Raw genomic sequence first — 13,286 nt, 5'->3', positions numbered from 1 at the left:
AGAGGTTTGGTTTGAAAATGGGCAGAGTTGAATACCTTGTCCTGGCTTCCAGAAGGGCACACAACATCGTCACAGGACAATTTCTTGGCTTTCAATGCGTAGATTTCATTCCGTTTTTTGGTTGCGAATGCCTCTAATGCGAGGGATTGGCTAGAGGACAAGTTTAAGCTCGCAGCAATTTGACTTTCTTGGTTCATGAATTTCACACTGGAAGATAGTGATATAACACGACACGGGTGAGTTGTAGTGAAGCATTTATTAGTAGGTTATCCCATTTAGCTATATTGCGCTCAGACATGTCCGACAGAGCTGGTTTTACAACACTACGGAGACCCTTTGGTGCAACCGCGGCAGCTAGGTAGGTATTTAGCGTATCTACATGTAGAGCATTGCGAATTCTTTTTTCTGTAACCTTAGCCTTAGAAATTCATTTGAACAGAGGTAAGAAATATTGTTACCCGGAGACCCAGCCTTTAGTCAATTCGCCGGTCCATCATCCACGGTTTTCGTGTGGGCTCTGCGAAACTCGTAGCGGGGACCTTTCGGGGTGGAACCTGTAGCGTCCTGTGCTGAAGGCGACTGTTCAGCTGACGGAGCTATCGCTGCGGCGTTCTTTGGGCGATTCTTTGAAGCAGCCTTCTTGCGGTTCTTTGAAGCAGCCTTCTTGCGAAGCACCTGTGTCTTTAGATTGTGGGGTGACGATTCCTTTTGAGAGGGACTACCATTGGTTGTCTGTCCTATCAATAGCGCCGGGTCAGAAGACGGGCCTTTAAGGCTCGGTTCCTTAGTGCAGGGCTGAGGCGGATTGCTGGGTACAATGTCTAACCAAGAATGGTACATAGCACTGGACGGCTTGTAACAGAGGTGCCGAATGTGACAGGCCATGAGTGAGACGCCTTCGAAGTTCGGGTGTAAACCATCAGCTGCGAGCACGCGGTGCGGGGGCAGCCATTCGAACCCATGGTCCAGGAAAAATACTAGTCGAGAACGACTGCAGAATTTTTTCAGCAGGGTGTTCAAATAACACGCTTCTTGCTTTGAATGTACGCTGTGCAAAAAACGGTACATCGGACAAACAGAAGGGCCTTTCAGATTCCGCTTTAACAATCATAAATCCCACGCTAACACGTTGCCCAACCTGCCCATCTCAAGACACGTGCATCTTCCTGACCACTCATTTGATAAACTGAGAGTCACGTTACTTGAATCTGGATGTCGTTCAAATTATGATAGAGAAGCCCGCGAATCCTTTGTTATCTATAAGTTTGATACCGTCGCGTGTGGCATGAATGAATCTGTAGGAAAATTGAGTTGCCTGTCTTTGTAGACCGTCACTTGTCCCTTCTTCTACTAGTACGTCACTATTCCCCTTTTTCTGCGTCTGTGTGTGCTTGATAACGTAGCACATATTGAGCACATATTGACATTTTGTTGTCACGTGGCGATTGGTTTTTGCAATTCATTTCGGTGCGTTTTTATGCTTTGTATTTTAGATTATATATTTGCAATCGCCATCGGTCTATACACGTATCAGCTGTCCTTTGAACGGTTCAGATGCATTTTGTTCGCCCATTTTATTCGTTTTTCATGTAAACATATCTTCATTTGGTTGATATGCACATGTATACTAACTGTACTAACACCATGCAATGTATTCTGATGAAGGCAGGACCCCGGCCGAAACGTCAATAAACTGCTTCATACGCGCGTCTACTTCACTGTGAATATTTACCCAGAACTGGGTAAATATGGGTATATATATATATATATATATATATATATATATATATATATATATATATATATATATATATGGTACTTGGCAGTTCCGAATATAACTCATGACAGGAATTCTCTACCAAACCAAGCATACTTGCAGTTCAGAGTGGTGCTGTTTTTTTTTTGTTTTTTTTTCTTGGTGCTTGTTTCCTCCCCCCCCCCCCCCCCTCGATAGAGCCTACGGCGTGGTGCAGCTCCGAGATACGAATCACTAGCATCCCTGCATATGCTCCCCGCAATGACGGAACACCGTCCATGAGCGCATCTACTCGCGGGCCTGTTCGTGTAGCTGCGCCGCGCCGCAACAACACGAAGTCTCTTGTTGCATATCTTCGTAAGCGTCTGATTTCACTTAGCAATGTTCCTCCGCTCAGCAGTTTGAGAGGGGAGCGGTGAGGTTGTAATGTCTTCAGCTGCTGCTCTTGCCGATGTTTCAAGGAATGTAGACGTTGTTCTTGGGCGTGTTTCCATTATTTGTTTCACGAAACACTGTGTTATGTAAAGGTGGTATAAAAGTCACAAAAAGGGATAAGGTGATTCAGAAAGGCTGAACAACTTTTCGATAGGAGGACCTGTTATAGTGAAAGACCTTTGAAGATGATAGGTCCTACTGTTCCAACGTTGGAGAGCCTTTCTGGCGTACCTTATCCTTGCTTAAACTTTTATACCGCTGTGTGATACTCCATCGGTAAGCCCCCTTCTTGTGGTTGGAAATAAAAGCGCCTTAATTATTGGTCCTTAATTCATGCTGGAAGCTACACTCACAAGGGGCCCTGCCACACCTTATCTAGTAAAGTGCATTGTAGCAGACACATGTAGCCTGGATCACCATTTCACGAATCCGCAGCATGAGAGCGGAGTTATCGGAAATCAAAGATTACCTATTCATTTCTTCGGGGGTACGACGAAGCCTTCCACAAAGTGCGCGCCGGAGTCTGTGGAGGCAGTGACGTTTCCCGCAACGCTCCGCCAAGAATATACGTCATCGTAACGCGGTGTTTCTATTCATGGATCGGAATTTCTTGGACATTTATTCTTAGATGACAAACATAACTAACACTGCTACACACGACAAAAGCGAGACACATGCTGGCGCAGATGTTCAAGCAATACCGCACGCGTCGCTTCGCCGGAGGGCGAGGTGAAGGCATGCAAAAGTGGCACGACAGGATGACGCTTATACTAAACAAGAAAAGCACACAAGGACAAGCACAGTCTATTAGAAAGCAGTGTAAGCCTCCTATATTTGACAGAGGACTTCGATGAAGCTTGCATAATTTATTTTCCCGTTTATAGGCTCCTACAGAAAGGGCTAGATAGTCTGTGCGCCAGATAGAAAAAAAAAATTCACACTTTTACAATTTGACAGCGTATGGCAGTGGCTAGAATAAAAATCTTCCAGGCGTCGTCAATGTTTCCCGAGGCGCTGCAAGGGCCGATGAGCTCAAAGCACATAGTACAAGTATACAAGCCTAAGTATATACTAAAGTGAATTTGAGGAGTTTTTCTGTGCAAATAACTTCCACAGCGCGTGGCCGACTGGTCTGATCTCCTTTCTTTTCGGGGTGCACATGGAACGTTTTCTCAGACAAAAAGAACACGAAAAGCTATGCCTGCGTTATGTTTCGCAATATCCTTTTCGCTTTCAGAGAAATGTAATTTCTAAAGTTTCAATGTTCAAATTATTATTTCCATAGTTTATACACCCAAATTAAACACGCGATTCATCAGCAATCGTCAACTTTGGATATGGGCTACAACAAATCAGGGCAACGACAACAAGGACAAGAATCGGCGAAAAAGATGACTGGTTCTGAGTTTCGAAGAAGCGGGAATCGTCATCTATAACTGAGGTGAACAAAACTAGCGCCCCGAAAGCGAACTACATTGAAGCTTCTTTACGAGACAGTTCAATCATTTACTGTGTTGTCTCATACAAATGCGAATGCTGCAGACTTTACCCCTCTCGATAATATGAATGGCGACGCCGATGATAAAAATTGTGTACAAAAATAAGCTTTAAAATCTGAGACTTCCTGCACAAAGAACAGATAAGAACCGAAGAAGCCATGTAGAAGGCTGTAGCAAAAGTAAGAGATGGCATCTGCTCTTATTTGTGCGCTGCTTCACTAAAAATTTTAAGTGGCGCAGATGACGATTAAAGAAAAAAAAAACGAGAAGCACGAACGCAAAATAAGTGCAACCCCGGCGGGACTCGAACCCGCAATCCTCGGTTTAGAATACCGATGCCTTGTCCATTGGGCTACGGGGGCTTTTTTTTTTTTCTTTTTTTTTTTCTTTCATGGTATTTATTATAGTTGCATTCAACCAGACGTTCATCAGTTCTGCATTGTCAGAGAATGGAGGGCACAATAAAAGTCACACACAGAAAAGGCAGCGTTCATACTGTGAGTAGAAACGTTCTTGTCACTTTAGAAGGGTGGCAAGGATAAGCACCTCTCCAAAATAGGGTACCAGTCCGGTTGTACACCGAGTCCATCATAAACCTGCTTTAGGTGTAGTGTCACTTGGATGAAATTTGCCCTTGTAGGTACAACCCTTTCGGCGTTTCTGTCCATCATTCGCGTTTTCCACAAACTGTGCATTCCCATGACAAAAAACATATCGAAAGGTGCACTATTATCAGAGGTTGGCAGCAGGTATCGCACAGTATGAGCGTTAATTTCAAAGTCTTTCTTTAAAGTCCGTTGGAGGACATCCCAAAATAGAATGGCGTCAGTGCAGCTAATAAAACAATGTTCAATTGTCTCTGGTACATCACAAAGGCGACAGTTAACAGTAGAGCCAAAGATACCCTTTTTTTGTAGCCATGTTTTAACCGGTATGGTTTCACTATGAACTTTATAAAAGAATGTTTTGCAGCAAGGGGATAAATACATTTTGCGAACTCGCTTTAGCACATCGTGGCCTGGCAATTTAATGTATATTGATCGGTAAAGTGGAGGCGGAAATAGCATGGATAGTAAGTCTTTGTACAACGTTTTGCGCGACACAGAATACAAGTATTCAGTGGAAAACCGAACTGTCAGGAAACGAACCGCCAAGTAAACTTGTTGCATGAACCCCCACAAGCATAAGCGCGAAGAAAAACTTGAAGAAACAACTAAATCAGGTAACGCATTAACAAGTGTGACTTGCATGTATGAACGAATTACAGGATGGGAAGTATCGCGAAAAAAGAAGAAACGAGACACTATCTGCCGCACATAAAGATGTACTAAGCCCAGCCCACCTACACTAACAGGCCTAAAAATATTGTCTCGCCTCATGGGCTCAAAAGTTGAAGACCATACGAAGGTTGCAAAGATACGGTGAAAGCGTTGGATGTATAGCCTAGCACAATGGATAACTTGCAATACATAGAAAATTTTTGTTGCCAAGAACTTATTGCAAGCTTCGGCTTTCCCAAAAATAGAAAGTCGTTGTGGAACGAATGTCTGGGCGTAACTTTGTAGTACCGAAACCCGTTCTTTCCAATAGTGTGCGCTTAATTTAAATGCGTCTAGCGGCACGCCAAGATACTTTGGCGGGACATCAGTCCACTTAACGCCTGCAAACTGTTCTGGTGTATAGCACCATGAGCCAAACCATAAGCCTAAACTTTTTGAGGAGTTCATTCGCGCTCCTGATACGCTGCCAAATTCTTCTATTTTCGATACTACTTTTTCAACACTGGACTTATCCGTGCAGAAGAACGCTAGATCGTCTGCATAAGCTAAGACTTTAACTTCATTACCCAGTATATTGAAGCCATGGATGTGACTCGACTGAATTACGCTTAAGCATAGCGGTTCCAGGTAAAGAGCGAATAGTAGTGGGGACATCGGGCATCCTTGTTTTACTGATGAGCAAATAGAAATGGGTTCGGAGAGTTGGCCATTAATAACTAAACGAGTAGTACAACAGGTGTAGCAAAGCCTAACGCCTTTAAGCACAATGGAGCCAACATTGACATGCTCCAGAAGGGAAAATAAATAGGAGTGACTGACACGATCAAAAGCTTTAGCAAGGTCTACCTGGAGCATTGCAAGCTGCTCAGTGGAACCATAACAGTATTGAAGAAGGGTACGGGCGATATGTATGTTAGTTTGAATTGATCGGCCCCTGATTCCACACGTCTGATGTGAACCAATTAGAATTGACATCGCAAATTGCAATCTATTGGATAGAACTTTTGCGAAAATTTTGTAATCCACGTTTGACAATGTGATTGGTCGATAGCCTTCTACGGAACGCAGTTTCTCTTTATCTGAACTTTTGGGAATTAAAACTGTGTGGGTTTTGCAAAAAGACTGCGGAAGGGCGTCAACCTCTAAACTTGTAATAAGAATATCCAATAATATGGGGCTGATAATTGATTTGAAAGCTTTGTAAAATTCACTTGATAGTCCATCGGGGCCGGGTGTTTTCGACAAAGGCAACTGATCAATAGCTAGCTCAATTTCTTGAATCGTAAGGCTTCCACTGATGACTGCACAGTCATCATCCTGTAATGGTTTGACAAGAGATACAAAACTCTCTAAAACTTTTGCATCGTGATCGTCCGGAGGTGCACTAAACAACATAGTGTAGAAAGTTTCGAACTTAGAAATTATGTCATTAGTATTTGTTAGAAGACTACCTTCGGAGTATATTTCCGGAATTACTTTGGAAATACCGTGACGTCGCTCGTCAAGTAAAGCTTGGCGTGTTGGTTGCTCAGATTGCAGAGCACGCCTGTTTCGAGATCGAATTCGCGCACCTCTGTAACGTAGTGCGTCATACTTTTGTAACTCACATTTAATGTTTTCTATGTCGACAATGTAAGTGCCTGGCATTTCGCATTCACTCTCATAAAGGCTACATAGGCTCTTAAGAAGCGTTTTTTTCTTCATTCTTTCTGTAGAATGATTTCACCGATCCAATTTCTATAGCCACTGTACGAACCTCTTGTTTAAAGAGTTCCCAAGCAGCAAATAATGGCAAGTCACTAGAAAGGGAATTGGTTAGAGCCATGCGCACGCGATTAATAAATTCCTGATCATTTAGGAGCTCAGAGTTAAGCTTCCAGAGTGCCCACTGTGGTCGGAAATTAGTTACAGATTTTTCACCAATGTTTGCGATAACCATACAATGATCAGAGAATGAAACGGGGATAGTAATGCAGGATAGTCCTCGTGAGAGGAGTGATGAAGAAACATAAATCCGATCTAGGCGGGCGTAGGAATTACCTTGAATTCTTGTATAAGAGCGAGCTCCCTGTCCCGACACTCCTACATCAACGAGCCCTGAATTTTCTATTATGTTAGACAAAACTTCACCACTCCTGTCCAGCTGAGGGTTAAAGCTGCTTCGATCGTTCGGATCACATACACAACTGAAATCTCCCATTAAAACAATGCAGCGATCACAGTCCAATAGACTAGACAGAGTATCAAATAAAAGAGTTCGTTTTGCAGCGTCATTAAATGCATAGACGTTGACTATGCGCCATGGCACACCCTGCAACACAAAATCACAACATATATATCGACCTTCAGTGTCGACATGATAACTAAATGCTGAATAAAGTAGGCTCTTTTTTCAGAAACAGGAAACAGCCCGCGGATAAGCCAAGAGCGTGTGAAACGCAAACATTATACTCAGACAGAAAAGGTCGCAAAGCCCTTTCTGTCTCGTCGTCACTCTCAATCTTCGTCTCCTGCACGGCGACGAAGTCGAAGCGCCTCCTAGACAAAAGCCGGCGAAGCTGCGCCTGTTTCTGCAAAGACCTAAGGCCTCGTACGTTCAGGGTTGCGAATAGAAGTTGCTGGGACAGGGCCATGGTGACTACCAACTATTTGGACCTAATGATCTATGTGATCAGTCCTAGAGGGCAACGGTGAGGCTCCCTCCGAAACCCCACCTGGCCTTCTGGACCGTGATCGTCGGCACTTTCCTGAGTGTTTCGATGTTTTGCGGCGACGTGCTTTTCTTGTGGTACTGGTCGTCTCGCTGTCTGTGCTTGATTCCGATCTGTTAGTCGCACGGCGCTTCGGAACTGAAGTATCCGCGTTACTTCGTCTGTCCTCTGCCGGCTCAGCGCACGTGTCGAGATGCTTGGGTGCATCAGATGAGTCACCTCCGGCTGCCTCATTCGCTTGCTGGGCAGAAGCTGGCTCCGTGGTAGCGGGTGCTCCTTTGGGTTGTTCCTTCGGTTGGTCATCTTTCTCTTCGCTACTTTCTTTTTTCACGGGCAGTTCTGCGATGCCATTGTGACTGTCTTTAACAGGCAGAGGGGCCTTACTGGCACAGCGGGTCTCCGCAGAAGAGGGCACGTCTCCCGTCGCGTCAAGAACCTCCGTAACGTCCATTATGTGTTCTTGCAAGCTTTCATCCGGAGGCTTTGTTCTGTGTCGTAACTTATCGGCGTATGTTACGACACATTCTTCAGCTGTGTGGCCAAAGCGCCGGCAAGTTTCACAACGTGGGGTTCTGCAGTTTCGACGAATGTGCCCCACCTTGTTACAGCGCAGACAAAGTGGGGGCCGGCCTGGAATTAATACGAGACTCTGCACTCCACAAACAGGTAGTAGATGTGGAACGTCTCCCACGCTCACTCCATCGGCAAGAGTCAACACCACGTCCCGATTTAACGTACGCATTTGTTCCATCTCCGATACTCTCCAGCTTTCTGCTGATATAGACTTGACTTTCCCGTAAGCCTGGAGCGCATCTCGAATGTAGTCATCTTCCAAACGCTCAGGAAGCCACAAAAGCTTCATTTTAACTTCCGTGGGCTCAGGATCAATGACGACGCAGCGTCTACCTTTTATGGATAATTCCCCGCATGCGACTAGCTTTGATTTTGCCATCCCTGATTTGCACGTCACCATCCACACGTGCGACATCTGAAATTGTCCGATGGAACTTCTTTCGTTCAGGTCAATAACGTTCCGAAGGGCGTCTCTGAAGTCTTGGGCTCTGTACGGTCGACCACTTAAGTCAGCATGCAGGAAAACGGAGTCCACAACCAGCTTACCGGTAGGAAGACGGGGTAACACAACACGGTATTCATTGCTGCTGGCTGAAGCCTGAGCAGCACCTCGGCCAGGGGCCGATAAATCCTTTGAAGCGGAGAACATGAGAAAAGCGACCGTTCGGAACGCCGGGGGCTCTCACGCTCAGACCGCAGCTTGAGTTGGCCAATCCTGGCCAGAGCGTCGCCGCTCCTCGGCGCGACCGCGCGGACGCGCTCGTGCCGCTGCTGCCTCCTTCGTCGTCGTCTTCGTCCACAGCTGGTTCCGACGGGGCTCGTCATGCCAGCGTTCCCATACTGCCCCTCCGTCTGCGAAGGCGCTGACGGCGCTGGCCCTCTGTCACTTGGTGAGGTGATTTCGGACTCAAGTTCTTTGCCTCGGCATATCGCGAATCGAAAACTCGTATACAGCCAAGCTCAAATTTCGCATTAGAGAATATCGTAACCGTCGTGCATAATCACAGCGAATCTGGTAGCCTCTAATTCGTCTGCATTTTCGGTGTCCGCGTCCGTCAGCAAAAATGTTGGCCGATCGCGGCGGTGGTGTAGGGCCAGGAGCAGTGCTTCCTGCCCGCTTAAGGCAGAATCTTTAATTAGTCAGCTAAGTAAAACGAACCGTACATGCATTCTTTGGAATCAAGCACGCAATATACCGAGCAGCGCACGTTTCAATAATGAACAAATATAAAAACATCATCCGAATCACTTAATTGATTATAAGGCCCTCCTGACTACAATACGAAGCACGTAGCGCTCCCCACACTCCTAAAATTTTCACACCCTTATGGGTGTAATGTGGGTGTATATATTTTTTCACCCTTGTAAACAACTTCGAAACACTTTTTTTAACGGAAAAGGGTGTTCAATAAGAAAGCACCCTTGGAACACCCCAGTCTTTCTCATTCACACTCTAATTATAAGGGAGTAAGTGAACAAGCTTACAGTACATGATAAATGAACATTGGCAATTACCGCGTTGATATTGGCTATACATGAAACGCGCGCTACCTGCGCTTGAATCAGGTAGCTGGAATGATTAGATCGGGGCATCTAGGCAGCAGCACACTGACTCCGAACAGCGGTCAAAAATGAAGTTTCCCACGAATGTTGATATCCAACGGATGACACTAACGTGCTGACTTTGCATAGCCAGATATCTGCAAAAGGCTTCGCATGATCAATGGCAAAATATTTACAATGCTATCACTGAATACTTAAAGGTGTGCAACCAGTTAGACTGGGAATGGTTAGCAGTGAGGGCTAACGGTAAATAGCTCACGAACTAACGGTTTGTAGATGACATCGGCATACTCAGCAACGCTGGAGACTATTTGCTAGAAACGTTTGAGGACCTTAGCGAAGAAAGTGTAAGAGTCTGATTGAAAGTTAGTATGCAGAAGAGAAAAGTAATGTTCCACAACCTGGTGAGAGAACGAAATGTCATGGTCGGCAGTCAGCCTCTAGAACCTGCGCAGAAATACGTTTATTGAGGTTAATTACTCGCAGGGGCCTTTGATCAAGGAAATTAACAAAAATACAATGTTACTTGGAGGGCTTCCGGCAGGCATTACTATATCATGACCATGGAGCTTACTGCTAATCATTGCTTTCTACAGTTACTAACGTATGGGGCCGAAACTTGGAAGTTACCAAAGAAGCTTGGGAAGACGTTGAGGACCGCGCAAGGGGCGATGGAATGAAAAATATTAGGCACGACGATAATAGACTGTGAGACAGCGATGGGGATTAGAGAGCGAACGGGGATAGCTGATATTCTGGTTGACATTAAGAGGAAGAAATCGTGCTGGGCAGACATTGCAATGCATAAGGGAGAGAACTGCTGATCTATGGGAGTTGCAGAATGGGCGCTAAGGGAAGGGAAGCACAGGACGGCAGAGAATAAGGTGGGCGTGATGGTACTAGGAAAGTTGAAGACACGTGGAACCAGTTAGCACAAGACAGGGTATTGGAGATCGCTAAAGAAGCTTTCGTCCTGCGATTGACATCAAAATAGGCTGATGATGATGATGATGATGATGATGTCACGACATCCATGCCAGCTTCGCGGCATGTCATTCATGTTATGTCATGCGTGCGCGTCATGCACGTTCTGATAGCTCTATTTGCGTCGACTGCGGGGGGGGGGGAGGGGGGGCGAGTAACAGCGTAGCCAAGGGAGGCACGCCGGGCACTTGTAACGCTCACTAACAGTAAATTTTTTGCTACTGCTACTATGGCCCTGGCCCTGCTCCTTGCCCCTCCACGGTCAATTGGGACCACCCCCCCCCCCTCACAGGAAACATTTTCTGGCTACGCCACTGTGGGGAGGGGGTGTAAGATTGCTCTAGACCCCCTACCCCTAACTTGTCAATGGAAATGGGGGAGGGGAGATGCCGCAGGGCCGCAAAGCTTAAGCAGCCCAATTACCGGCTGCATTTCCTTTTGGACGTGAATACTGCTCTAATGTCATTGCACAGTGGGATTCATGGCGGTTCGAGGGCATGCGACAATAAAAAAACCACATACAGCCATCAGCAAGTCTTAGCTTGAGCAGATCTTCGGGAGCTGGGCAAGACTCTCATAAAAAGAAAAGCTTCGCACCCGTCTTACATGCATCGCCAACTCTGGGTCACCGCCGACTGCACCTTTCCGGTAAAAAAAAAAAAAAAACGACACAGGAACTCATCTGGGATTTGTCTGAGTATGCGTAATCATTGTCACTCTTCCTCATCTACACGCAGTCCATGTCGTTATCAATGTTATGAGACTTGATCCGACGAGTATAAGCGACAGTGCTGCGGCTGCACGAGCTGCTGTGTTCGGCGGCGCCAAGTGAAAGGCGCAAGCAAAGTACTGCAGGTTGCGGGGCCAGGTGCGCTGGTGACATTCGTTCATTTTGAGCCATTCTCGGTCTTTAGCACTTCTAATCTGCGTCGAACCATTATCAACCATTCTTCGGCGGCGGCTGCTTGTGGCACGGCCGCGCGAACCGTATTGACACGTGTACTTATATTTATCGGGCGACCACGTTTGGCCGCCTAACAAATCTTATCGCACAGCGCGGGACGCGCTTGCATGTATCCGAAGTTTCTGGAAAGTTATCGATGCTTCTATCCACAGTCTGTTGTCGACGAACCTTCTGTTATCTGATTTATTCGCCTGACTCGAATGGTGTAGAACTTTGTGGAAGGCACGCGGGTCCCAACGATTAGTCTGGAACATTCGACGATCCTGTATAAAAGCCGACGCGCTTGACCCGCTGATCAGATTTCCGACGATCGCCGACTGTGTTCGCCGCTTTCGTTGTGCTATAAGTGTAGCCTGTTTTGTGGGCACAAGTTCGCCCAATAAAAGTTAGTTTTCTCGTTCACAGTATTGCTACTGTGTTCTTCTACGTCACCACCACGTGACATCTGGTGGAGGTGCTTTACGTTCATGTACCGGACGCCCCCGACAAGCCGTAATTCAAGCCCGGAGCGCAAAGACAACACCAGCGCCGTCCCGGAACATCGAGCAAGCCGCCGTCTTCAACAATTGCCCCCGGAGCACGGACTTCTACCTGAGACCAAGAAGATTGTGTCCAAGGCAACTCCAATGGCAGCCCCAGCGTCCCCCATCGTGCTGCAGCAGCCCAGGGAACCACCGACGTTCCGCGGTTCAACTTTCGAGGACCCGGAAAGCTGGCTTGAAAGGTACGAGAGAGTCGCTACCTTTAACAACTGGAACAGCGACGACAAACTGCGATATGTCTTCTTCGCTTTGGAAGACGCGGCCAGGACGTGGTTCGAGAACCGAGAAGCCACCTTAACGACCTGGGAACTTTTCCGAAGCGGCTTCCTGCAGACGTTCGCAAGCGTCGTACGCCGAGAACGAGCCCAAGCGCTATTAGAAACCCGGGTGCAGCTACCTAATGAGACGACCGCCATCTACACGGAAGAAATGAGCCGTCTCTTCCGCCACGCCGACCCTGAAATGCCCGAGGAGAAGAAAGTCCGCCTGCTGATGCGTGGTGTGAAGGAGGAACTTTTTGCCGGAATGGTACGAAGCCCACCGAAGACCGTGGACGAGTTTCTTCGCGAGGCCACCAGCATCGAGAAGACACTCGAGATCCGAAACCGGCAATTCGACCGCCGCACAAACTCGACGAACTACGCCGGAGTTCAATCACTGGCCACCGACGACCTGCGCGAGGCTATCCGAGCGGTCGTGCGGGAGGAGCTACAAAAGCTGTTCCCACCATCACAGCCTCAAGTGGCTTCGATTGCCGACGCCGTGCGTGAAGAGCTCCAACAACAACTTGGAGTAGCCCCTGTATCGCCCCAGCCTGAGCCGCAAGCGATGACCTACGCCGCCGTCGCACGCCGTCAAGGTCCCCCTCCGCGACCGCGCCAGGGCCCTGTCACGCCGCAGTTCCGTCGTCCGCCGCCGCCAGCGCCAGCACGACCACCCGTCGCCCAGCGGACCTACGCGAGGAAGACGGACATTTGGC

At 47.2% G+C, this 13,286-nt stretch overlaps 1 protein-coding gene and 1 non-coding gene across 2 annotated transcripts; both read right to left on the bottom strand.

Moving 5' to 3' along the window:
- Window positions 1-477: 477 nt before the first annotated feature.
- On the bottom strand, window positions 478-8,903 carry LOC140219856 (uncharacterized). Its single transcript, XM_072289868.1, has 2 exons — window positions 7,838-8,903; window positions 478-923 (listed from the first exon to the last, which is right to left on the bottom strand). Exons 1-2 carry the CDS (start codon window positions 8,901-8,903, stop codon window positions 478-480), a joined length of 1,512 nt encoding a protein of 503 aa, XP_072145969.1.
- TRNAR-UCU (transfer RNA arginine (anticodon UCU)) lies at window positions 3,978-4,052 on the bottom strand. Its single transcript has one exon. It is a non-coding gene; the product is annotated as a tRNA-Arg (tRNA).
- Window positions 8,904-13,286: the final 4,383 nt, after the last annotated feature.

The sequence above is a fragment of the Dermacentor andersoni genome, chromosome 1, assembly GCF_023375885.2.
Source record: "Dermacentor andersoni chromosome 1, qqDerAnde1_hic_scaffold, whole genome shotgun sequence".
Lineage (NCBI taxonomy): Eukaryota > Metazoa > Arthropoda > Arachnida > Ixodida > Ixodidae > Dermacentor > Dermacentor andersoni.
Note: the sequence above shows the minus strand (reverse complement) of the source record. Positions and strands in the feature narration are given on the sequence as shown.

Bases quoted from the DNA above. Each gene is read 5' to 3' on its own strand.
- LOC140219856 (XM_072289868.1), bottom strand. From the start codon at position 8,903: ATGTTCTCCGCTTCAAAGGATTTATCGGCCCCTGGCCGAGGTGCTGCT. The intron at 924-7,837 runs GTAACGCGGATA...GCGTGCTCGCAG, and splicing joins GCCGGCAGAGGACAGACGAA to CTGATGGTTTACACCCGAAC.